A 25,784-nucleotide genomic window follows, 5' to 3' on the forward strand; every position below is an offset into this window, starting at 1 on the left:
TTATTTGCATTATTTCCTTTACTCTCTATTTTTAGCTCTTACCTTATTTTACTGTATCATAATGTGACTGCTGACATGTAATCTCTGAATTCTTTTGATAGTTATCTAACATATTATATGTATGGCCAAACTCTGTCAGCTAATATAAAAATATAATTGAAAGTGTGAATGCTCTTTTTTTTTTTTTCCTTTTATAATGCTCTTTCTAATTTCCTGCAATGCCTTCCATTTTCTTTCTGGATTGTAAGAACGATTTGTAAATTCTGTGGCACCTGCAGAACTACCAACACCTATTTCTTTCAGAAAAAAGATAGTGAAACTATGCAATATGGTTTCTTAAAAATGAACACCTTTATAATTTGATGTTACTCTTTGAAAGAAGGTAAGTAAGGCTAAATATTGTCTCTAAAATGGCAGTAAGATTTTGCTACAGTTAGAGATATGGTGTTTGTTAGGCAGTAGGTAGGGGGAACTAGCCAATAATAGAGTGTATATTCTCTCTGTTTTAAGGTGGTGGAGTAGATGCATGTATAAACTGCACACAGGGCTATTTTATGGAAGATGGAAGGTGTGTGCAATCCTGCAGTACTGGTTACTACCTTGATCACTCTACTGAAAGTGGATACAAAAGCTGCAAAAGGTATGATCTGTGGTAATATACGTTTCTAATAATTAGCAGTATGTTAGGAATTACTGTGTTGAGAAAGATAATATTTATGAAAAGAGAAAAAAAAAAAAAAAAAGAAATATGCCAAACAAATGAAGTAAGAAGTGTTTTTTTGAATTTTGAATTACATTAAATGGAAATTCTGAAAGTGTTTTTGTTCCGCACGTATGTCTTTGACTTTAAAGAGCCTGTAGTGAGAGCCTGTAAGTAAGCAACGAAATGCAGAATATACAAATCTGGCAGAGGATCTGTTTCTCAATAACAAATCAAAAAAAGGCAAAGTGGAATCTTTTTAATAGTAAGTTAATTATTGTTCATGAGGACCATTTCAGTTCTTCAGCTGCAGACAGAAACACGGCGTAGATATATTACAAGATTTGCTGTCCAGCATAGCTCATCTGCATGTATCAGTGGGTGAATGAGCCCTCAAAAAGACTGTGCTGAGCAAAGGAGGGGAGTATTTTTTTATTCCTTCCTTTGTTAAATAAATACCACTTGCCCTTTGGAATAATTCATTATCGACTCACGCTGAATTCAGGGCAGGAAGGGAATCACAGAATCAAAGAGTCATTTGAGTTGGAAGGAACCTCTAAAGGTAATCTAATCCAACTCACCGACAGTGAACAGGGGCACCTACAGCTCAGTCAGATTGCTCAGAGCCCCATCCAGCCTGACCTGGAATGTCTTCAAGGCTGGAGTATCCACTACTTCTCTGGGCAGTCTGCACAGGTGCCTCACCACTCTTATAATAAAGAAACGTTTTCCTTATATCCAATCTAAATCTCCCCTCTTATAGATTGAAACTGTTTTCCCTCATCCTTTCACAGCAGGCACTACTCAGCAGTCTGTCTTCTTCATTGTTACAATTCTCCTTAAGATATTGAAAGGCCAATATCAGGTCATCCCAGAGCCTTCTCCAGGCTGAACAGCCCCAACTTGCGATGTGTTACGGTTTTCCAGTTTTCCACTCAAAAATAAATAAATGAATAAATGAAATAAAATAAAAGAGATGAATATACAGTCGAAATCTAATGAAGTCAGAAAGGTGATGAAATCACCAGGCACAGGTCGATCTTTTCCATCACATGGCTTTGAGCCCATCCCTTAATGGCACATGGATGCACTGTCTGTTTAATACTTGTTTATTACTTCTATGTAGTTCCAAAGAACTATATATATGCAGTTATTTACTAAAAAAATATATTCACAAACAGTGATTGGAGGAAAAAAAGCAGGACTGAGTTGTAGGGGAGGTTACGTTTTAAATTATTGTCATTGCTAGAGGAGCTGATACCTCTGGAAACAGCAAACAAGCCCTTTACAATTCAGAAGGTTTCTCCTGGGTGCTCTCGCATTTGGTGAGGCCACAAGGGCCAAACCCAACCACTGTCTTTCAGATGTGATGCCAGCTGTTTGGATTGCAGTGGTCAAGGAGACAGAAACTGTACCATCTGCCCAAGTGGTTATAACCTAGACTCTGGTGTCTGCGTAGTGGGAACAGTCTGCAAGGATGGTGAGTGCAGTTTCCTGAAAAGATCTTTTTTACCCCTTCTGGCAGTTTTTCTTACATGTATTAGTTTGGTTTGGTTTCTTTTCTTTTGTTATATTCTCTATTTTAGGGCTACATTACTTCATACCTTTTTCAGATTTATGAAAAGGAGAAAACGACACAAGTAGTGTATTAATGGAATTAGTCACATATACAACCGAATTTTCCTAAAATAGTTTCCCCCCTACCTGCAGCAGCCTACTTTTGCTTCCTTACCTGTTTTTCAAAAATCATTGCTTTGAAAAGATTTTTACAAGAGGACCCTAGTGTATTGTCAGTAGAATTGCGTGTATGTGTTTCACCACTTTAAACCGTGGAAATGCTGGTAAGTAAAAAGGATGTTCAGTAATTGCAGTATTACTTGAATTATGTGAGAAGGTAATGAGGAAAGAAAAGAATAGAGGGCACTCAATTTGTTATGGAGACTTAAACTTCCTCCAGGTACTCTGAGTCAACAAAGATATCATTCATATTGCATATGATTGGCTTAATTATTCACTAATATTCATTCCTTTCACAAATCTCAATTACAGAGACTTTGAGATAATGTTACTCTTCTATGAAAATGTTACTATGTTAATTACTTGTAGATAACAGCTCAAGAATTGCTGTCCAAGAGGAAGATCATACTGAAATAAAGCCCTGCATTAAGCAGTATGAAAGATTCCCACTATAAAATACAATCTTACATGCCTATATGTATACATCAGTTTGGTCTTCATTATGGTAGGGCTGATTAGTTGTCCACACGCAGCTTCATCTAGGTATACATGCAGTTGCCCAGAACTGAGGACACTTCTCCTCTGTCTCATCTGCCCTGTTCTTGAGAGTGCAGTTGCAGAGCAGCACATGGGCCATGAGGCAATTGCAGTGGCATGCAATGGGATCCTACTGCGTGGCATATTCCCTCAACAGTGTAGGTTAGTCAAGGAAGGGACAGAAGTCTTTTCTCTGTTAAGTTACCGAGTGTGGAGGCTCTCATTCCACCACCTGACAGTCAAACACTGGGTATGTGTTACTATGTAGGATTTGAATATCTGTTGAGAATGTTTATTCCTTTTTCATGGTTTGTCTATTTTATTCTTTTGATTCATGAAAATCAAGAACAAATTCCTTTGCTGTAAGTATCACTGTTTTCTAATTATTCTCTTTCTAATCTTTTTTTCTTTTTCACAAATGGATACCAATCATTCCCTGTCGGACCACACAAAATCTCTTCCTGAAAAATAAAATGCTGTTGACTGAAATTCCTTCTGATGGACCAAATTTCCTACTTGCTACCTGCTCCTGAATGGTCTCTTCAACCAAATCTACCTATCTGACCAATTAAACCTCCCTCCATGGTAAAAACCATGCTCTCCAAACCTTCAACTTCCCCTTCTTCTCTTGCTGCTGCCCTCCGGAAGCCACGGAAGAGTCCTGGGCCGAGGGAGGATTCTGTATGCTGGTGAAAAAGAACAATCTCTGCCAGCGGAAAGTGCTCCAGCAACTGTGTTGCAGAACATGTACGCACAAGGGGTGAACTCACACCTCCCAGAGTCCTCCTGCTCCTGTAGACTTATAGATTAACACGTATTATTGAAAAGGAAAAAAAAAAAAGCCACCTCTCTCTCTCTCCCCCCTGTTTGTCTGGGGAGATGGTGAACTGTTTGTTGGAACTTAGATGGAAAACCTACAACACGCCTACCTTTCATAACTGGGTGTTTAGAGCTGAGCATCCAGAATCACAGAGTCAGTATTGTGTGACCAAAGCATTTGATGCCAAAATTAACGTTTAATTCATGATTTGATTTCCTGTCAACTTTAGGATTATTTCTGTTTTTTGAAGGTCTTTATCTTTCCCTTTTTTTCCTGTTTGTTTCCCCCTCAGGATATTCAAAGAGTGTTTCAAGAATACACACACGTTTACATGGATTAAAACTAAACAATACAAAAAAGTTTGCATTAGTCTTTTTTGTGAATTGATGGGGAACTTCAGGAAATGAGTCCCTAAGGGAATCAGAAACATTGTCATCTGCAGGACCAAGTTCTGTCCTTTTTGTACCAGTATTTAAAAAAGAAAAATGATCATTTCTGCACACAATTCTTTCCTACTTCCTCTGCTGTGTGCTGTTTTTTTGTATCACATGCAGTGTGTATATATGTTTTGCCCAAAGTGTTTTTTTTTTGTCATATAGATCTCATTTTTAGACAGCTAGCTTATTAACAGATACGCTAGGATTTTTATTTTATTTTTTTAAATTGTAAAAGCTATTTCAAATAAACTGAAAAAAATTAAAAAAAAAAAACACAAAAACATTGTTCCTGTTGTGAACAAGTTTAGAAGATACTACTCTTGGTTTGCATAAGCAAGAGTAATGTATACGTGGAAATTGAAAAGTTGCTAACATGTAAGGAGTATTCATAAATTATTGTTGTCTTGTAACGTTCACCAAAAAGGGGATATTATCATGCAAGTATGTGGGGATATTTTATAGTGCCCATACAGAAATGCCAGTGTGACTGTATGTGACAGAATGTGTTTACAGGACTGGATTTATAATTGAGCTTGTAACACTGTGCCAAATACATCTCCAGGAGTATTAACATATAGGGCAATAAATCAACTGTTTTCTTGATATAACAGTCTTGTCTTGATGGGCCTGAATCTGCTTTTAACTGCTCCTAATACAAGTTTCAGCAGGAACAATGCTGTTGAGGCCTATGAAGTTACCTCACTGCAAAACCACCCTGGAGTGGTGAGAGAGGCAGGTCTCTGTCTTGTCTCTATACCCAGGTACACAGTTGTTTGATATATATTCATCAGTTTCACCTAGCATGCTGTTTGGAAACCATTCATTTTAGCAGAAAACAGTAAACTGAACTACAAAGAAGTTTTGTGGGAAAAATACTTAAAATGTGCAAAGTCACTCTGTTATTATTGCTCTAGGACACACAAGTGGAAAATGTATTGCAGGTGTTTAAGCATGTAAATGTTAGAAAACAAAGAGAACCTCCTTTTTAAATACAAAAATTATCATTGAAATTTTGCAAATGAATTAATAATATAGACCTATGCCCACTTTGCTGGAGAGCAGATAGATATTACAACCCATGTCTGGTTCTGTAGACGAGGCCTGTGAAGCTCCTCTGGTGCCCATTACAGATTTCTTGCTAAACATGAAAAGTTATGAGAATTTAATTTGTGCTAGTTTAACTACTAGTCTGTTTCTGCCTCATTTCTCAATATAACAATTTTAACTAGAACATAATGCTTTCAAAGTTTAAGTTAATATTATATATATATTATATAAATATATATTCATAATTGAGATTTAATTATGTAATAGATTGTAAAGAGTTTGTTTGGGTACTTACAAATGCCTCTAACACTATTATAGAGAAAAACTTAATATCTTTGTTTTCTTTAAAAAAAAAAAAAAAACAAAACAAAAAAACAAACAAACAAACAAAAAAAAAACCTGACACGTTGTTAATCCAAATTCATTTTTAGTGAAAAAATACTGTACATGTGTAAAATGTTCAGTTGTTATTTGTAAAATAGGGTAGTTTTGTTGTAATTGATATTGGCCAAAATCAATGTTATTCCATATTTTATTTTTTCTATTAAATTAACCTAACTTCTTGTTCCTTTGGTCTGGAAAAACATGTTGATAATCTATATGTAAAATATCTCTGTTGAAGGGCACAGGTAGCTTTATGATATAGATTCTATATGCAAGTCATTGAAACAAACTGGAAGGGTAGAGATGTTTAACTTTGTGTGTGTGTGTGTATGTGTGTGTGGATTTAAGTGATGGAATTGACAATGAAATTGATGTAATCAGAAATGGTTTCTGTGGAGGACACCTTTTGTGTATTAGCAGTACAGCTATGTCTGCACCCTGGTGAGCAATGGTGCTGGCTTTCTTCCACCCAGGAGAGCTTTTCTCTTGCAAGCTTAATGAAAAAGTTGCATGCATAAATACATTTTTGCTTAGACAGTTGAAGAGGGGGTTGGTGGTTTTTCAGTCGTTCCTGGACATTTGCACAGTGCAGTACTGTTCACGTGCTGGTGCTCATATTCAGTACACCTCAGGTCACAATCCTGGACAGCCACTTAAAAACAGCAGGCTGTTTCTCATTCCCATTAAATGGAGAAGACCACATATACACTCAGCTGTGGTGATTGCAGGATCAGAGCTTCCACTGGCATTAGTTGATGCTTTCATTCATTTCCCACTTAGCCCCAGCCTGAACGGAGGCCAAAGTGGCAACTCATTCACACAGCTTGTATATTCAGATGAAGCTTAAAGCTTGTTCACTGAAGCTGTGTAAAGAAGTTCCTGGAAGAAAAAAAACGCTTTTCAGTCATCGGCTTTCAGCCTCAAATGTTTCATTGTCACCAACTGTGTTTCAAAATGAGGAGTTAGGTCATCAGTCCCCAGTTTTTCTGTCAGTTCTTCAAGTAAGTGTATAGAGGACAGCACATGCTCAGCAATAGTTTCATTAAGCCACACCATGGAAAAAGGTTAGCCTAGTCCTTACACCTATACTCTACAAAGAACTGCTTCTTTCAGGTCCCACCCCACCATCATTTTTTAACTGGCTTGAGAAATTCTGTCAATTATACTGATTTCTATGGTTTCATCTATGGTTTCCTTGGGTGAAGGATAATAATTTCATTACAGCTCTGGCTCTAGTTTGCCCTAGAGGGTGCATCTGTAAATGTTGGGCTGTAAAGTCTCATGGAGAAGCAAGCCTACAATGGAGTTTTTGATTGAAAACCAAGACTTCCTGTTGTCTGCTGTCAGATTCTCTGAAGATTGTTGCTTGCTGATGCCTTGACAGTGGTGGCCAGATATAAGCAGAATTAGCAGACAGCACTGTATTTAGTCCTTCTATCAGCAGTGGGATTGCAATTGAAGGATGCTAGTTTGTTTCCCAGTGCAGAATGGTTGTGATCCTCCCTTTCTGATAAAGTGTCAAAGCTGTTTGAAGTATTCGGTATTTTATACCTTGTTGTCAGCATGCAAAACAGATACGGAGCACTTTAGAAAGACCAGAAGCTACTGAACTTGCAGAAAATGATTCTTTTCTTCCTGTATGGAAGGACTCTGGTTGATGTCAGTCCAAATCTGTTCATCTGTTACTGCCTTGCTTGTAAGTAAAAAAAAAAAAAAAGAAAATTTTACAGACACTCTCTTAGTTAAGGCATATCACTTCCATGGTAAGCTATCTATCTTCATATCTGTTTAGGAGAATCTTTACGCAGTCATTGAATTAAATGCAAACTGAACAGCCAGCTAGACTACATGCCTGCTATAAGTCTTCAGAATGTGACAGTGCGGACCATAGAAAATTTCCTACTTCAACTGACATTATTTGTAACCAGAAAGAAGGTTAGTGTGCCCAGACAATGATACCATCTGCAGAAGCCTGTTGTGTGAATGCACAGTTTTGTAAGTGGAGGATGCATTTCTGTAATCAGGCCTTACTGCTTTTCTACCTACCTGCTGCTATCCACCTCAACCATATCCCTAGGTGGCGTATGGCTGAGTTCAGCAAACTAGAGATGCACCAAATTCTGTCAGTGGAAACCAGTGGAAGCCACACACTCCTGCCCAGTAGCTCTTGTGGCTCTTGGCTTACTCTCTGCCTACCTGCACACACTGGTACATCCTGTCCTTTTCTGGGAAGCTTTGCAGCTACATCCATGCAGCAAACACAGTATTGTACTAAAATCTTCCCTATGAGACCTGAAAAATTATCACTGTTCCTATTTGGACTGGAAGTTTCCAATGTCCTGAGAAATTCTGAGCAACATCTCATATTGAATATGTAGTACAATATCAAGGCTGCTGTTTGTTCCACCTTGAGACATTTTAAGAGTTATTACACTATGATCCTTTGAGTAAATCTGTATGAAGAGATACTATAGCTGTAATGACTAAATAGATCTTGCAGACAGTGATGAACAAGTTAATCCTTTTAGCAGCCACACCACAAACAACCTGAATATTACCTGTATCAGTGTCCACTTTAGGTAACTATGTGCTACTTTTAAAGACTTCTTTTTAATGGATTGGATGACTGTAACAAGACCTGTTATAAATTCAAGATTCCTGTAAAGACATTTAAGTGACAGCTTGTGTGACTCAGTGTTTTCAATCTGTAGTGCAATTCACAGAACAGTAAATTGTCTTTGATCCATTGCCATGCCTTATATTTATATTGCATATGCCATTGTCATGTCATTGGTAAAGAACAAATCAAGAAAAGTTCTGTTATTAAATGTTTGTGCAAAATATTTTAAGCGAGCATTAAAAAAGTTTTCCAACATACAAATAAATGTCCTAGTCAAATTTGCATCAGAAAGAAACACCCCAGCAAGAACTTGCATGAAATTTTTCAGAATCTGCGGTTTCAATATTTAAAAACAGAAGGTTGAGAAAGAATTTTGATGAACAAGTTGTTTAAGAGAGGGAAAAAGTTATTCGCTTGGCATAATTTTTTATTGTCTTAAATCGTTATGGGAGATTCCAGCTTTGATTAAACTGGTTATCTGATCATGCATTACAATCAGTCATGATATTTCCAGGAAGCAACACATGCAGCCTGTCAATGCCACACCAAAGGCTGCTTTTTGTTACATCTTATTTTCTGAGTCACTTGTGTATTTGTTGCCAAAGATGGGCAAGGCACAGCTTAGAAGAATGCCCTTTATATAGTGCTTTATTTATCTCTGTTTCTCAGTGTCTAGGGATGGATTTGTTGAAGGTCCTCTGAGACAACAGTATGACTTTCCAAAGCACAAATGCCATCTGATCACAAAGCACTGTAGACATCTTTATGCCGTCCCTGGAGGCATTCAAGGCCAGGCTGGATGTGGCTCTGGGCGGCCTGATCTAGTGGTTGGCAACCCTGCCCATGGCAGGGGGGTTGAAAATAGATGATCTTTAAGGTTCCTTTTCAACCCAGGCCATTCTGTGATTCTATTATCTTTGCTTTGTGGTGTTATGAAATAAGCTGATGAAGTACCCATTCTGTCAATGAGCCCAGGGTGGAGAAACCTGAGCATTGACAGGATGGGAATATTTTCTTAACCAAGAAGAATTAACAGCACCATCCTGCAAACTCTGTAAAAGCACGGAATGCTCACTGAAGCTTGATGAGTGTGACTTAGTTACAGTTGAGATAGTAACTCACACTTCCTCCATCTAGAATTGTCCATGCCCTCTTCCCCTGGTGGTTGTGTGCACACTAACCTGTGGGTCTCCAAGTACCCGCGCATTGCACTGCTCTCAGCACCAATGATTGTGCCAATTGTGTGCATTGCTACAAGTTAATATTCGTTAAGAAAATAAAGGCCCTTTTCTTACTCCAGGAGCAAGGCTATACCAAAGGCACAAAGGTACTAGTCTTGTTGGCTTGCCTCCAGCTCAGCCTTCTGAACACATTCAGTTCCCAGGGACTCGGAGAGCTCCTATGGCCAAATAGGGCTGCAAAGCCTTTCTCCAGCAGTACCTGAATCAGAGGGGATGCATTGTTTGCCCATTTCAGCATACTCAGGGAATGTTCTGAATCATGTTTGCTTGAGAAATCATCCAAAGTAGTTGCCTTGGCTATTCCTGAAGTGTTGGAGAGACCGTAAGCAGGGAGAGATCACCGATGTAAGGTTACTGAATTGGTTGAAGTCTTAGAGATAAGAATAAAACTCAGTCCTTTATATCTTTCATTAAAATGACTTAATTTCATCTGCTCTTTATTTTTAAGAAAATAAACTTTATCTTTTTGACTGATATCTTTTAAGTTATAATATATTCATCTCTACATGTCAAACATACTACATTTGATCAGTAATCTGACCCTATGTTGTTATATCTTGTTAGGGCAGCAGTTTGCCTACTAAAATCTGCCAGGTTATTTTAGGAGATCTGCACTGATTAAATTTAGGATCTTCCGTACAAATTATAGCAGGCATCACTAAGTGTAAGACAGATGCCATCAATGAAATACTGTTCTGAGAGATGCTGCTCGACTTACCACAGTCTTACGTATCTCTGCAGAAATCCTATGGACAGAAAGGGCTTTGCTTATATGAATTGCATATTGCACACGGTCTAACATAAGAGATAGACATGCTGCAATTGCTGCGTCTGGAGCATGATAAGCTTACACCATTGTTATTCAAGGAAGGCAATCAGCTTCTACCTTTCTTTTGCATATTTCATGGAACATTATCTGGTTTACTGGACACAGCGCAATCAGCAATATGCAATAAATTCCAGTGACATTCAAGTGTCACCATTCCACTGCCTTTCCAGAATTTCCCAGCTACTGAGCTTCACCAAAAAAACAAACAAACAAACAAACAAAAAAAAAAAAAAAAAAAACAAAAAAAACAAAAAAAAACAGACAAACAGAAAAAAACACAGAAAACTTGACAAGACCAGGCAGAGAAATCTGCAGTGAGGAATGTCCAGAAACGGAGAGGATAAACAGGATTTTACCAATGTCATTTTGTAGTTTAGATAACAAGACCTAGCATTTCCCCTCCTTGAAGAAATGAGAAGGTACAGAGCAAAGCATTGGCAATGCAGACTGGGATTGCTCCATTCCCAGAATGCTCCAGGGAGACCTCACTGCAGCCTTCCAGACACAGAACTGTAGAATCATAGATTGGCTTGGGCTGGAAAGGACCAAAAGAATCATTACATTTCAACCCTCCTGCCAGAGGTATGGTTGCCAGCTGCTAGATCAAGTACTATGTCAGATTGCACAGAGCACCATCCAACCTGGCCTTAAACACCTCCAGAGATGGGGCATTCACAGCCTTCCTGGGCAACCTATTCCAGAACATCACTTCTCCCTTAGTAAAAAAATTCCCCTCTTCTAGTACTTGAAGGGAGCTTACAAGCAGGGGAAGGACCGATTATTTACACATTCTGATAGTGATAAGACAAGGAAGGAATGGCTTTAAACTAAAAGAGGGGAAATTTAAGTTAGGGGTTAGGAGGGAAATTTTCACTCAGGGCAGTGAGGCACTGGCACAGGCTGCCAGAAAAGCTATGGCTGCCCCATCCCTGGAGGCGTTCAAAGCCTGGCTGGATGAGGCCACGGGCAGCCTGAGCTGGTGGGTGGCAGCCCTGCACATGGCAGGGGGTTGGGACGGGATAATCTTTAAGGTCCCTTCTAAACAAAGCTATTCTGTGAGTCTGTCTTCTATGATTTTGTAACACATTCCCTTCCCATTTTTTCAAGGGGTTGTCAAATTCCACGTTGCAGGTGAGTAGCAGAAAACCGTGCCAGGCTCCCATGTTTATGCTTACACAAGTCAAGGGAGAAACCCTTGTCAGCTTTCATGTCCAGGCATCCACATTATTACTAGCACCAACAGGCATTTAGAGCTGGTTTTTAAAATACAGAAAATATCCTTCTGGTGTGTACTTAGGCCTTCTTAGTATACCTGACAGCTTTGGCTCTTCAATGGGCTTCTAACAACCATTGTATAATACATAGAAATGAGGTAAGAAATACACACATGCACAGGCACAAACTGATGCACACAAAAAGAAGGAATAAATCCCTTTGTGTCAGTTAAAGAGGCAGCTTTGGCCGATTTAAATATTTTTATTCAGCTGGAAAAAAGAGAGAGCTATGCAAGATAGGATAGTTGATAATGCCAATTGCTTCACTCCTGCCTATCATGATTAAAGCTAACCTGAGGCTCTCTGTGATATCAGCTAATCAGAAAACAAAAAGGCCTTTCATATGAAAACCATGATATCACACTCAGCTCCACACACTGTTCAGGGAAGAGATTCCTGAACCCTTTCCAGGATCCTGCCTCATCCCTTGGCAGCAAGGGGCAGCAATGGCTGAACAGCCAGCATCCCCACCTCCACGTGCATCCTTATTGAAGGTTTCCAAACCCCTCTCAGTGCCTCAGATCATGTCACCCAAAAGTTCTGTTCCTAAAAGATCTCTCTCTTGTCCCTTCTGCTCACTCAGACAAGAAGATGGAAATGTGGTCATTGTGAAAAATGATTGGAGAATACTAAGTAGCAGGAGGCTGAAAGCTGAAGTCCAAAGTATCAGAACTGGAAATGAGGCTCAAGCTTTGTAGGACTAACGAAAATCTGGAGAGGAAATTAAATGTCACAGGATCTCTGGTATAACACTTTCAAGATGAAGTTCAGATTTCTTTCAGGTAGCAGTAACCTATCCAGTGTTAAGGGGTTGGAAGGTGAGGGGTAACTCTAAGAGGAATCCTCCAGATGGATTTTAATGGCTTCATGCGAACGGTTTAGTCTTAGTCCCTCATGGTATTAAGTTTAATGCATAAACTTTTCTTTAACAAAACTCAAGAAGTTGGTCGTATCTGCCAGCCAAAATAAAAGGTGTCAAGGTAAACACAGGAAGAGCAAAACTTTTCTAATGACTGAATTCTCTAGCTTCTCCCTACCAATTTGTCAAAATTAATGCAAATCAGTATGTCTTTATTTGCTCTGTGGGACATTTTTAACCCTTAAGACTGCATACAAAAGCCCAGTAACAAAATATTTGTACAGATTTCCATATAAGTAACCAAGAAAAGGACAAAACAGGGTTGCTTATGAGTTCGTCATAAAGAAAGGTCACTGACAATACAGCAATTTTTTATTTAAGAACGGTGATTAACATGCAACAAGGATATTCACACCCTCACCCGATTATTCTCCATGTGTTGCCAACAAATGGTAGATTTTGGAAAGTGAGAGGGAAATAATGAATAGACAAGAGCTGTGTACTGAAGCAAAGAAGTAGCGACAGCCTGGAAATAGTGACTTTGCTTTAATCTGGGACTCAGGAGAGACAGGTTCTGGTTTGCTACTACATTCTTAACCTAACTTGATGAGCTTTGCTGCAATTCAGTGTTGGTGCCTCCAGAATGGGAGATAATCATTTTTACCTCATTTTAAAATGCACTGCACCACCTGACAGGAATTCATGTAAGTATGCTGTTAAAGCACAGCCTAAAATCTGTCATCATTCCAATAAACTGACAATTATAACTACAGATACATGAAATTCTACACAGAAGTCTTCCAGTTTTGAGGCATTGTTTCTGTTAACGTAATTTTATTCCTGTAATACTTTCAGTTTCCTTCTTTTAAAAAAGGTGATAAATATTTTTAAACAATGTGACAAGGAACTGACAAACAAATGAAAACTAAATCTAGGAAGATGTTAAGTAGCTGAATACTATTGCTTGAATTAAGGCACAGATGGGATGCTTTGCCAGTGGTATTTCTCCAATGCATACATTGGAGGGATAAAAAAGAAATAATACAGAAGAAAGAAAGAAAAATAAGTGACTTCATTAAGTGGTATTATCTAGCAAGATCTGTAATGAAATCTGGCAGTTAGACAGTTCAGGAGTGGTTTAAAATTCTTCTCCAAGGTTGCCCTTCTGTCTTAACACCTTGAATAATTATATATTTTTTAAAATATATTATTTAAAATATATTTATTAAAATATATATTTATACAGATACATTATATAAAAACACATTTATTAAAATATTGTTTTAGCATTCAGTGGCAGACATGCTGTTCTAGATGTGAATTGCGGTTCAGAGTATCTAATGTGTAAGCAACGTGTGATGCACATTCTTATAATCACATGCTTTGAAATGCTTCAATTCAAAAAAAATTAATTCAGCAGAGAAATTATCTTCCTGGCACTATTCCAGGGCAGATAAAATGAATTACAGAACTTCCAGTGAAAGAAGAAATAAATAAATAGCAGAAGCCTTTTAAAACTCAGCGTGCTTTTACCGTATGGGAGGGATATGGCCAGTGCTGAACAAGGCATAGTCAAGGTGTGTGAATTAGTGTCTCAGGTCCCACAGATAAACACAAGGGCAGCAAGGGCAAATGAAGTGAAGGCAGTCGAGACTGAAGAAACAAGATGCCTTTCTAGCATGAATCAGAAAACAATATGGAATGAGAAATTACTTAAAAGCGTTGCACAGAGAGATTTCCTAGCTACATAAAGTCAGTAGTATCAAGCACTGAGCCACCAGACATGCAAGAGGAATATTTTGCAGATACTACATTTTTTCATGTTTGTGCACTGTCTAGCAAAAAGCTTGTAAGAAAATATCTGAAGAATTCGATTATCATTCTGTTGCAATAAGCATCGTATTATATTTTAAAATCTCATAAAGATGCTTGAGATCATGGGTTTCTAAATACAAATCACAAAGCGTCAAGAGACCTTCGCCAAGGAAAGCTGTCGGAGACCTGAAGATCTACTAGGCAGCAGGCTGCAGCCTGCATGCTGTGGTAGCACAAGACCTCTCACTGTCAGTGTCTTTCTAACATTATTACTCTTCTGACAGGAGTAACCAAATTTGCAGTGTGGGCAGCTTCTATTAGCAGCAGAAATAATACAGGTTCTATGTTTGTCTGATGCTCACATTTACATGTAAAAAATACAGAGACTTGTTTATGTCATCTCAAAAGCCTGTTCATTTGCTCCCAGCTCCAAACTTCTCAGACCAGCTTCTATGGAACACCATATTCTTGTTGTACATTATCTATCACTGGCTTTTGGCTCATTTTTTTGCCTTATTCATTTCTCCAGGAAGATATATAAACCTTTACAAAATCAAAATTACATCTGTATCTACAGTTTGGGTACGTCAGCTTTGGAGCATTTTGTTTCAGTTTTTGGCATGATTTTCTTTCATAATTATACCAATCTTGTCTTCATAAGCATGATGATTACTATCCCAGCTTAAATCTGGTATCAGGGATATCAACTATTATAAATTTTGTTAATGCAGATTAACATGAAGTAGAAAAGACAAGGGACAGAGAGAATAGCCAACAGTTTGTTATAAATTATTTCTTTCCTATGTTGTTTTATCCAGCAATATTTGCTCAGACAGTGCTCTTGTTTTTCAATACAAGGAACTCGTTGCAACTTGAGAACTCAAGCCAAATCACTACACATTTGTATTTTGACTCCTACAACTCATAGTTTATAGCAAATCTGTGTTTCCAAGTGCAGTGCAAGTGAAGAATTTCTCAATATTAAAGTAGACACAGAAATTGCAAGATTTATGTATTATACAGGACTCTGTACAACCTTTTCCATTATTTAAGAATGCAGGGACAACCAGTTCTACCCAACATACAGGCTCAATTAGAATAAATTTTCCTACAGGAGACTGACATAAAACACCCAATCTTGTGGTTTTTTTAAGCTTCTTGATAAACCCATTTTCAGTCCCCACATTATGTTATATGCAGATCCAGTATTCGTGCCAATTACCAAATCATAGAATCATAGAATGGCTTGGGTTGAAAGAAATGAATATATCTACTGTGAGATTTATGGAAAGTATAGCTTACTAGTTAGTAACAATTCTTCAAAGAATATACACTAAATAAAAGACACTTTTCACCTCAGCTCTCTAAGTAATATCATGGTATTCATGTTCCTGAAGTGGTTTTTATCTAAATCTCAGTTTTTAGGCAACCATTCATACTGTATTTATTTGTTTGTTTGTTTGTTTATTTTCCTCGAGCCCAGGTGTGCACTTGGGCACCAAATTTTCAATTTGAAGAAGAGCCTTGGTCTTTCGGAGCTGAGTATTGGAACAGTGGTATGAGAGGGAAACAAAGGTGCTATAGCTAGAGATTGGGTAGCACCAGCATGTCTGACTAATGTAGTATATTCAAGTCTTTCTCCACTTATAACATGCCTCACATGCATGAGAATACACTGTTTATGTCTCAACTCACAATCAGGAGCACATTGGAGCTACACAAATGAAAATTAGGTAATGAATGCTCCTATGTAGCACTGTTATTGGTGCTAAAGTAATAGTGTCAACCTGAAGAATCACTCTCTGTCAGGTTGATATGGAAAATAAAAAAAAAAAGTAAAACCAACCTCACTCCCCCCCTCCTTCCCAAAAAAAAAAAAAAACCAAAAAAAAGAAAAAGCAAAAAACCAAACCAACCAACAAATAAATAAGGGTAAAACAAATAAAACAAATAATATTTGTTTTTCTGATACTGAAGGGAAATTCGCTTATTTCAGTAATTCGAAGGGGATCTAATTTCTTTTAGTCATGAAGTTTACCAGCATGGATTGGTAGTTTGTTATTTTGCTTTCTTTTAAAATGAAAGATATGGGTTTGAAATAAACAATCTCTTTTTCCACCAGACGAATATCTTGATGATTCTCAGGAATGTCAGTTGTGTGAAGCATCCTGTCAGAAGTGCACCGGACCTGAGGTGGATGACTGCATCAGCTGCCCTAGAACAAGGTATGTGTCACCTAACAGCGTGCAACACAAAGAGCTCACATCAGCACTGGCCTGCAGAAAAAGCATGATGATTGTGGTAAACAACCAAACCTAGAAGCTGAGAAGACAAGTATTATGTAAACAAGACAGCTGGCTACACAAGGCGTTCCTTGTTGAACCAGATTATTCCCACTGACAAAAAAAAAAAAAAAAAAAAAAAAAAAAAAAAAAAAAAAAAAAAAAAGAACGTTATTTTAACATGAAACAGTCTTCTTTTAATTGCCATCCATTCAAATTGTAGCTGTGGTAATCATAAGAATGACAAGCTAACCAGCAAAAGTCTGGGGGATCTGCAGTTTTGCATACCTACTGGATTGGAACAAGGAGTGAAATATGGGCATTGAAGCTATCAATCAATAAATCTAGGAGATGCTCGTAGCACTCAAACATATGTCCCTGGTGCTTACTTTTATAACTTCTCATGAGGAGGGAGTAGATCTAGAGCAAAGCTTTTCCTGAAGAACAGGAGCCTCCTGTTTTCATACTCATTTTCTGCCAATAGCTCTGACCTCACATCAGTGACTCTGGCTCCCTTGCGCTACAGTCAGCTGATATTGAATTAGTAGGAAATCAGAATCTGGCCCTGTAAGGCACAGGAAAATTGTCCTCAACAATGCTACGATATGCAGTGCAATTGTCTATGCTAAGGCCATACCGTAAGAAAACAGTGAAGTCCAAACAAATTCGTCACTGAGGAAGCAGTGTGAATTTAATTTGTATTAATTCAGACATGGAATTATAATAGGATTTGGGGCAGAATTTTGGACTCAGGATTGGATTTTTCCAAATGCATTAAAGTAGACTGTCTTTGTTTCCTTGCAATTCCTACAGTGTCATTTGTGAGTTTTACTCAGAGATATCTGTAAAACAGAGAAGCTGTAGAACAAACTAGTTAAAATGCCATTAGGTAAAGATGCTGAAGCAAAGAAAATAAGGTCTCTATAGCCTTTTGGAGGGATACTGCTGTTCCAGCAGATTTCAATCTTTTTACTTAAGGTTTTCAAGGGCTCCCTGCGTTCCTTCTGCACATTACCATAAGCCGTTAGAAGTTGTGCTGGACATACACTATTAAAAGAAAGAACAATGATGGGAAATCATTATGGGATGGAACCAGAAGCTAAAGAAAAGATCCTTCCAATGAACATTATTTGTTAGTTACTTGAAATAGACCAGTTGAACTGAAACAGCACTGTAAATCTTGTAGCTCTTTACAGTCTTCAATAGTGCCTATTGAAAATAGTAATGAGAGGCCATTAGATAATACAGACTAAAATCCAACAGTCCTGGAACACCTGTCCTCTTTGAAAAAAAAAAAAAGGGGGGGGGTAGGGAGTAAATACTGAAATTTCAGCTGGAGTTATCATATTATTTCATATTAAAAATCACTGTTAGATCATTTTCTTGTCTGAAAATTCATAATGCTATTACCTCTTTTCAAAAATTATGCAATAGTTCTATTGCATCTTTTGTCCACACAAAAAAGTATCTTCATAAAATTCCTCCTCTCCCTGCATATTTGTTTCAGTTACAAAGGTTAGTGACAAGCTCTCACCTTTTGGTGTTTGTCACTAGAAACAATATAGCAAAAAGCAAGAAAAATGTACCTTTTCTTTTCTTTTGTGAACATGTTATCCTTAAAACCAGAGTACGTGAGAAAACACTGTAGTACTTACATGTCATTGTAAGTACTGAATCATACAATCATCTGAGTTGCAAGGGATCCTTAAAGGTGACCTGGTTCAACCTCCCTACAGCAAACAGGAACATCAACAGCTAGATCAGGGTGCTCAGGTCCCTGTCCAGCCTGATCTCAAATATCTCTGGGACATCTCTAAGCCCCATCCTGGAAGGACAAGCCACCTCTGCTACAGACCCCAGCGCCCCACTTTCTCCATAGGAGCATGGATTTGCTTTTCAAGAACACAGCCAAACTTGGGGTCAAACTAAGGCTTTGGAGGGAATTAACAGGTCCAAAGCATGTCTAAACTAAAGGATTTAACTCCAAGCATGAACCCTGCAGATGCTGGAATTACCAGTGACCTGGGCTGCCTCCAGAAAAGTCCTGACCAGAGCACAGGCAGCCTGGTGTGGGGTAAAAACTGTAGAACCATAGAATAATTTGGGTTGGAAAGGAACTCAAGTCTCACACCACACAAGTCCTCTAGTCAACCCGTTCCAGCACTTTACCATTCTCTCAAGTGAGAAACTTCCCTGAGATATCTAATCTAAATCTCCCCTCTTAAATTTAAAACCATCTCCTACTATGTCCTATCACTTGTGCAAAAAGCAGGTTTCCTACCTGTATATAGCAGCACAAGCCCCAACATACAGTTTGCAAAAATCCTTAGCTCCCCCCCAAGCACCCAGGACTCAAGATCCTGGTGCCACCATTAGAACACATGATCAAGGTGACATAGCCCAGCTACCTCCTGTGCTTCTGTCATGGCACCCCATTTGCACAGAAAACAAGCAGTGTAGAATGCAATCCACTTCAAGATCTGAATACCCATCTTCAACAGCGCCAATAGACCTCTGTGTACCACACTCTGCACAAGACTTTCTGCCCATCAGACCCCAGAGCAGAGTGATATCTTTGCAGAATATTCTGTACATCCATAAGAACTTCTCCCTGTTTCTGTGCAGCAGTTTGCCTTCTACCTCACAAGTCTATTTAATCAGTTCTGTAGTTCTCTCAGATACTGACAAGCCTCATGCTTTTTAGAAACATTTTATGCAGGATGAGATATTCTTCTAAATTCACATTTCATAAGCCTGGGCATTTCCAGTCATGGTAAATCCAAAACAGTTTAAAAAATGATTTCACAGTATTGATGTTTTTCTCCTCTTCTTCCAGATTAAGTCTTACATTGACCGTAGCAATTCAAATCCATGAAGGTGTATTACAGACATTTTCAGTGACACTGCCTGGCTCCTAGGAAGTATGTAACATCTTCATGTTATGGAGAGTTCCTGGAAGTGTACAGAAAGACGGATGGATTCAGTATTTGTTCTGAGATCCTGAACTATTCTCAGTTTCTCTGGAAATTGAGTCCCAAGCCCTCAAAAGCAAACTAATCAAGGGCAAAAGCAGTTGAGAGTGGGAGAGTTCTCTCTAATTTTCTCAATTCTGAAAGCACTTTCAAATTCTAGCCTACTTGTTTTACAGTCTTTTAATAGTTATGTTGGCACTGATGTTTTTCTTCTTTTCGCTCGAAACAAAACCAGAAGAAACTGAATAGTGTTAAAAATGGACTAGAAATTTTTATCACAAAAAAGAATACTGCAGCAGATATTTTGTTATGCAGCAGGACATTTAGTAGCAAAATCACTAAATATCTGCAGACATGCAAGTGAAAAACAACATCTCCTAACTGCTAGGTCTCACTTGATTTCATATGCAAAGTCAATGTACTGAAGCCACAGTTCAGTTCGCAACAAGCCTTCAAAGCAAAACTAATAGGAAACTTCAACAGATGATAGATCATTCCTTCACAGAGAAAGACCTAGGTAGTCTTAATTTCCACAGACATAAGTGACCACTTCAGAGATTGTGGTAGAATGACATTTAGGTCTAAGACCAAAGGCTAATTTTTCTAGGAAAATATTCCAACTCATTCCTGAAGTCCAAACTTGATTGACCTTTTCCTCAGCAAGTACCGTGAATACGATTGGGAAAATGAAGGAGTGAAGTGAAGACACCTGTAATAGAATAAAGGAAGAATGTCTTGTTTTTCTTGTAAGTTTGTTTTAAACATAAAGAAAAAGTTGCAGCCGAATTTTAATTATGCCTCTCTGTTCCTCAAAAGATTCTTTGACAATGGTCGTTGTGTTATGCAATGCCCCAGGGGAAAGTTTGAATTCAAAAAGCAATGTCATTTGTGCCATCATACCTGCCAGGACTGCAGTGGAAGTGAACCTAACAAATGCACTGCTTGTGGAACAGGTGAGAAAGATATCTTGCCTTTTTTTTTTCCCTTTGCTTGGCATTCAGGTTTCCTTTCCCCTCTGCTGTCAGAGCCAGTGAAATAAACATCACTTTTCTACTGGTCTGCATCATTATCATGTTTTAACACTGACGAGTGTTGGAGCTTAAAAGCTTTTTTGTTTGTTTGTTTCTTTGTTTGCTTTTTAAAGAATGTAAGAAAACACGTCTCTGCATTGTACTTACATCCTTACTCATTCCCCTCTGTATGTTTTGAATAGGATCTGTGGTAATAGAAGTCAAAGCATTGACAACTAAAAAAGGGGCAGAAGCCCTACATAAGCTGCTTCTACAAAATGAGGAAACCTCTCCCAGCCTCTACAAAGCATGTACTTCACTGAAATAGGGCAAACCTGTTGCACAATCATACAGAGAGACGAGGTGCTTTCCAAAACATGCTTTGGAGAAGGCTAGGAAACCATCATGGCGATTTCTACTACTGTGTCTCTACAGCTACAGAAATAGGGCCTAGAAAAAAAAGATTACCACTGACGCACACAGTAATTTGTCTTTTTGACAGTTTTACAGCGCTTAAGTTGAGACAGAAAGTAATGTAATTAACTATGTAGTTGTTCTAAAAAGCTACTCTTCTCCTTGTGAAGATCCAGTATTGTCTACAGTATAAAAATGATTATTCCCTGTCACCTCTCTAATGCCTGATGGGTAAAGAACTTGAGGCTATATGCAAATAGCAAGAAATTCCTGGAGATGAGTATTGGGAATTTAACCTCCAATTCATTTAGGAAAAAGAAATTTGTAATTTCAGGATAACTTGGAATTCACCTCCTTTTTTCCTTTTTTGCTGCTTCTTGAAGTACACTGTGAGTCTAATGCCCCAGGATTTGTTTGGTAATAAGTGCCCAGGATATGAGAAAACACTAGCATAATTGGTACTAATTAGACATACTGATGAGATTGATGCTCTTGCTTTGGGAACTGCACCTATAAGTGAATAGACAGTGTTTTCAAACAATTCTTCTACATGACAGGGCAATTTCTATTATTCTTCTCCAAGTCTAAGCCTGTGGTGAACAGTAATATAATTTCTGTATTTCTGTGTCAAGAAGTGAAGATCTCAAAGAAATTCACACTCTGAAGAAGCTAGAAAGATCACTGTGGATATTTGTACCTGAAATGTAAAAGGGACACAGTCTGTGTCGTTCTTGTGTGGTACAATAACTATTCCCTATTGCAATTCCTTTCTCTGAAGCCTCAAAAATAAATAATGACAAGTGAATACCTAGGCGACTTTATACATAAGTAATAAAATATACTTAGCACAATTATATATGCAATTTTTACTCTAGAGTAGATCTTTGCGTGTTGCAGTACATGGCACATTGAGCTACAGGTGCTTCCACAGACTTTACTGAGTTCCCATGCAGTAGAAATTTCTGTTTCTCTGATAGCAAACAGATGCACACTTGCTACTCCGACTAAAACCAAAACATTTCCAGAGCTTAGCTGTGACTAGGATGAGGATTACATTTTAATCTACTATGGAAACAGACTGATCCTTTTGAAAGGTGAAGTGGGCAGATTTGCTTTCATAATGGTGATTTTACATCTACTTGTGCAATATAGTACAAATCCTTCTACTATGTTTGCTGCAGAGGAAATTTGGGAACCAAGTATTGGAAATCTCTTGATCCTTATTTGATTAGATTGGAGGATGTAAACAGCGATGATTCACTAGAATAACATTTTTATGTCACAGATCTCCAAGAGTGTGGAATATCTGAGATCCTGAAAGTTTTGTAAATTTTAGTTCATCTTGTGTAAAATTGAACACATATGGAGTCTTCAATACTAATTCACCATCACCCAAAGCACTGGTGGCTTAATACTGCTTCTACTGTCAAATGTCCTGTGTTGCTGACATCTTCTCTGTTTCTTTGTGGCACAGATAGACGAGGGATGGAGCGTTTTCTGTACCATGGGGAGTGCAGAGAAAGTTGTCCCCCAGGTCACTACCATTCAGAGCACACCTGTGTGCCCTGCTCTAGTCACTGTGAAGTGTGCCTGAATACTAGACACTGCAAAAGATGTACCAGAGGATACTATCTTAACGAAAATATATGTCAGAAGCATAGCTGTAGAGAAGGTAAGCATCCTTCAGTAGAAGGGAAAAATACTTATTTCAAACTGTTACAGAAATACAGTTTTTTATTCCTGCTTTGAAATACACAATCACATCTGATCCTGAGCTCCTTAACTCCTGTTCTGAATCTCTTCTAAATCTGTGCAAACGAAAAATTGAAATCTTTTCCTCAAATTGAGTAGGAAAACTTTTTTTTTTTTTTTTCTTACAAAAGAAAAAGTGAGAAAATAAATTCCTGCACATCTTTCTGATTTTTGGATTTGTATAAAATCTGTTTCCAAGAGCCTTGCTGAGTGCTTACACACAGTGGCCTTTCATTACCAGTATTAACAAAAAATTTGTTTCTTTCAAAATTCAGGTGAATTGGAAGATCCTGATACTGACGACTGTGTGCCTTGTTCAGAAGGATGTCAGAACTGTCAATTGGGTATGTAGTCTCATTACATACAATTCTCCTTATTCTTAAGGTAGCTATAGAATCATAGAATATCTCAAGAACGAAAGGACCCTCAGAGATCATTGAGTCCAACCCCTGGCTCCACACAGGACAACCCAAAATTTGTCCAAATGCTTCTTGAACTCTGGCAGCTTGGGACCATTACCACTGCCCTGGCGAGCTTGTTTCATGTCCTCCACTCGCTGGTGAAGAACTTTTCCTGATATTCAACTCGACTCTCCGCTGTTCCATGCCGCTGTCACACAGAGCAGAGCTCAGCGCTGCCCCTCCGCTCCCTGTGAGGAGCTGCAGCCGCCATCAGGCCTCAACCTCCTCTACTCTGGGATCAAGAAACCAAAGGACCTCAGCTACTCTTCGTACACCTTGCCCTCTTTTGAAACCTTCCTATGGATGCTCTGTAATGGTTTTATGTTCCTCTTACATCGTGAAGCCCGGTGCTGCACCCAGTGCTGTAGGTGAGGCTGCACAGCACAGAGCAGAGCAGACAGCCCCTCCCCTCGCCCGCTGGCAGTGCAGGGCCTGCTGCACCCCAGGTGCGGTTGCCCTTTGGGCTGCCAGGGCACACTGCCGGCTCATGTTCCTCTTGCTGTCACCGCAGCTCCCAGATCCCCATTCCACAGGGCTGCTCTCCAGCCTCTTTTCTCCCACTCTGTACACATATCTGGAGTTGACATGTTTCAGGTGCAGAATATGGTACTTGCTCTTATTAAACTTCATCTGATTGGTGATTGCACAGACCTCTAATTTGCGAAGATCTCTCTGCAAGGCCTCTCTGCTCTTGAGGGAGCTCTTCCAAATGTAATGTTTTCTTCAGACTTATCCAGAATACCTTCAAGTACTGTATCTAGGTCATTTTAAAAGAGCACTAAAGAGAACTGGCCTCAAAATGGATCCCAATAGTGACTGGCTGCCAGCCTGGTTGCCTTTAGTCCACAAAGAACTAGGCACCATTGCATTCTCTTACCAACTAAACTGTTTATTTTTCCAGTATATTTATTTTTTTTTAATATCAATTCTAAATTCTATCACCAGCATAAATAAGACTTTGTATTAGTTCAGCTGTTAAAGTTCACAGCTTATCTTTTTCTACTGGACTTCTGGTCTGGTAACTCATACGATAAAATGCTTGACAACCCTTGTGACCAGGCATTTTACAAAAGTTCTGTCAGCCTAACATCTTCCTCTGACTGTACCTGTACTTTCTTTGTTGCTCTCCTGTTCTACGTGACTTTTCAAAGATGATAGAGATCAACCTGACAGCCACTTTTGCCAGCTCCCTCAGAACTCACATGTGCATCCCATTGTGGCCCATGGATTTGTGTGCATTGAGTTTGCCTAGATGATATCTGACCAGATCTTCCTTTATCAAGAGAATGTCTTCTTTTTCCCAGGCTCTCTTTCTTATCACCTGAGTCTGGGATTCCTGACTTCCACTCTTAGCAGAAACAAAGAAAACATTCAGTAATTTCACCTTCTCCATGTTCTAATTTATCTCTGTCCTCATGAGATCATCTCCTAAACCAAGAATATCCACTATTTTGGCTTTCCTGGCCCACATTAAATGGAGAAGGATTGTCTTGCACCAGTGCTTCAGTTGTTGCTCACACAGTAGTTGCTGAGTAATGGGTATGTGCCTGGGCCAAGCTGGGCCACTCAGTGGGGAAAACCTGCCGTCATGATGGTGCAGGGCAGGGGGTGGAGCTAATTAGTAGCTGTCCCAGGATGTGTTTAACCCACAGGCCACAGATTGAACATGCCTATCCCAAATCATCTCCAGTCATAATATTTGTTACATATTTACTCTAGGTTTTACATTCAAACCTCTGATTTGAAAAAGTTCTTTTCAAAAACTTAAAAGATCAACAGAATGGATGTAAGTAAAACAAAGACTTAGTAAGTTAACTTCCACTACTAAGTGAAGTCAGAAGGGTTAGAACGCCAGAGTCTGGTAAGGGCATGCTAGTAAGAAAACTTCTTGGCAGTTATGATGTATATATTACTGAGAGTTTATATAGGTTTGTTTAATGTTAGCTGTATTTGGAACAGAAACACAGCAGTGATATAAAACCAGGATGCCAAACAGATTTTGCAAATTACCATGTGTTCCTGAAATAAAGCATGACCTATAAACTTCAGGCTTAAAACAAATCAGGTAGAGATGTTGTTTGTGTTTCTGCTCTTAATATTAATGTGATTTCTGGCATATCAGTAACAATTCACAGATAAGATAAGGACAGTAATAGCTTTCTCATGTCTCATAAGAAACTTGATACATTTAGAGACACCTGTAAAAAGAAACATCTGAGCTGCCTGTCTCTTAGGAAAAAAAATGTTTAAATTTGAAAACTGTAAAGAAATTCCACTGCAAAAAAAATAATACTAAAAAGTAAAAGAAATGAAGTGAAGGAAAGAGAAAGGAAGAGAAAGGAAGAGATAGGGAGGAAGGGACGAAGGGAGGAAGGTGGGAAGGAAGGGGGGAAGGAAGGGGGGAAAGAAGGAGGGGAGGAAGGAAGGGGGGAAGGAAGGAAGGAGGGAAGGAGGGAAGGAGGGAAGGAGGAAAGGAGGGAAGAGGGAAGGAGGAAAGGAGGGAAGGAGGGAAGAAAGGAGGGAAGGAGGGAAGGAGGGAAGGAAGGAGGGAAGGCAGGAAGGGAGGAAGGTGGGAAGGAATGGGGAAGGAAGG

The 25,784-nt window shown here is 38.7% G+C and overlaps 1 protein-coding gene across 4 annotated transcripts in view; it reads left to right on the forward strand.

The window, feature by feature from the left end:
* PCSK5 (proprotein convertase subtilisin/kexin type 5) overlaps positions 1–25,784 on the forward strand; it is a 265,188-nt gene that overhangs the window by 194,018 nt on the left and 45,386 nt on the right. For 3 of the 4 annotated variants that reach the window (XM_042826951.1, XM_042826953.1, XM_042826952.1), the window contains exons 19-24: positions 511–640; positions 2,065–2,180; positions 16,423–16,525; positions 20,371–20,507; positions 22,453–22,650; positions 23,006–23,074. In XM_042826951.1, the coding sequence (XP_042682885.1) occupies positions 511–640; positions 2,065–2,180; positions 16,423–16,525; positions 20,371–20,507; positions 22,453–22,650; positions 23,006–23,074 (753 nt within the window). Of the gene's footprint in view, positions 1–510; positions 641–2,064; positions 2,181–3,622; positions 5,458–16,422; positions 16,526–20,370; positions 20,508–22,452; positions 22,651–23,005; positions 23,075–25,784 lie in introns of those variants that run through there. The other variant, XM_042826954.1, reaches the window with a different exon arrangement.

This window comes from Centrocercus urophasianus, unplaced genomic scaffold (genome assembly GCF_019232065.1).
Source record: "Centrocercus urophasianus isolate 14NV4802_14NV808 unplaced genomic scaffold, USGS_Curo_1.0 seq_27, whole genome shotgun sequence".
In the NCBI taxonomy this organism is placed as follows: Eukaryota; Metazoa; Chordata; class Aves; order Galliformes; family Phasianidae; genus Centrocercus; species Centrocercus urophasianus.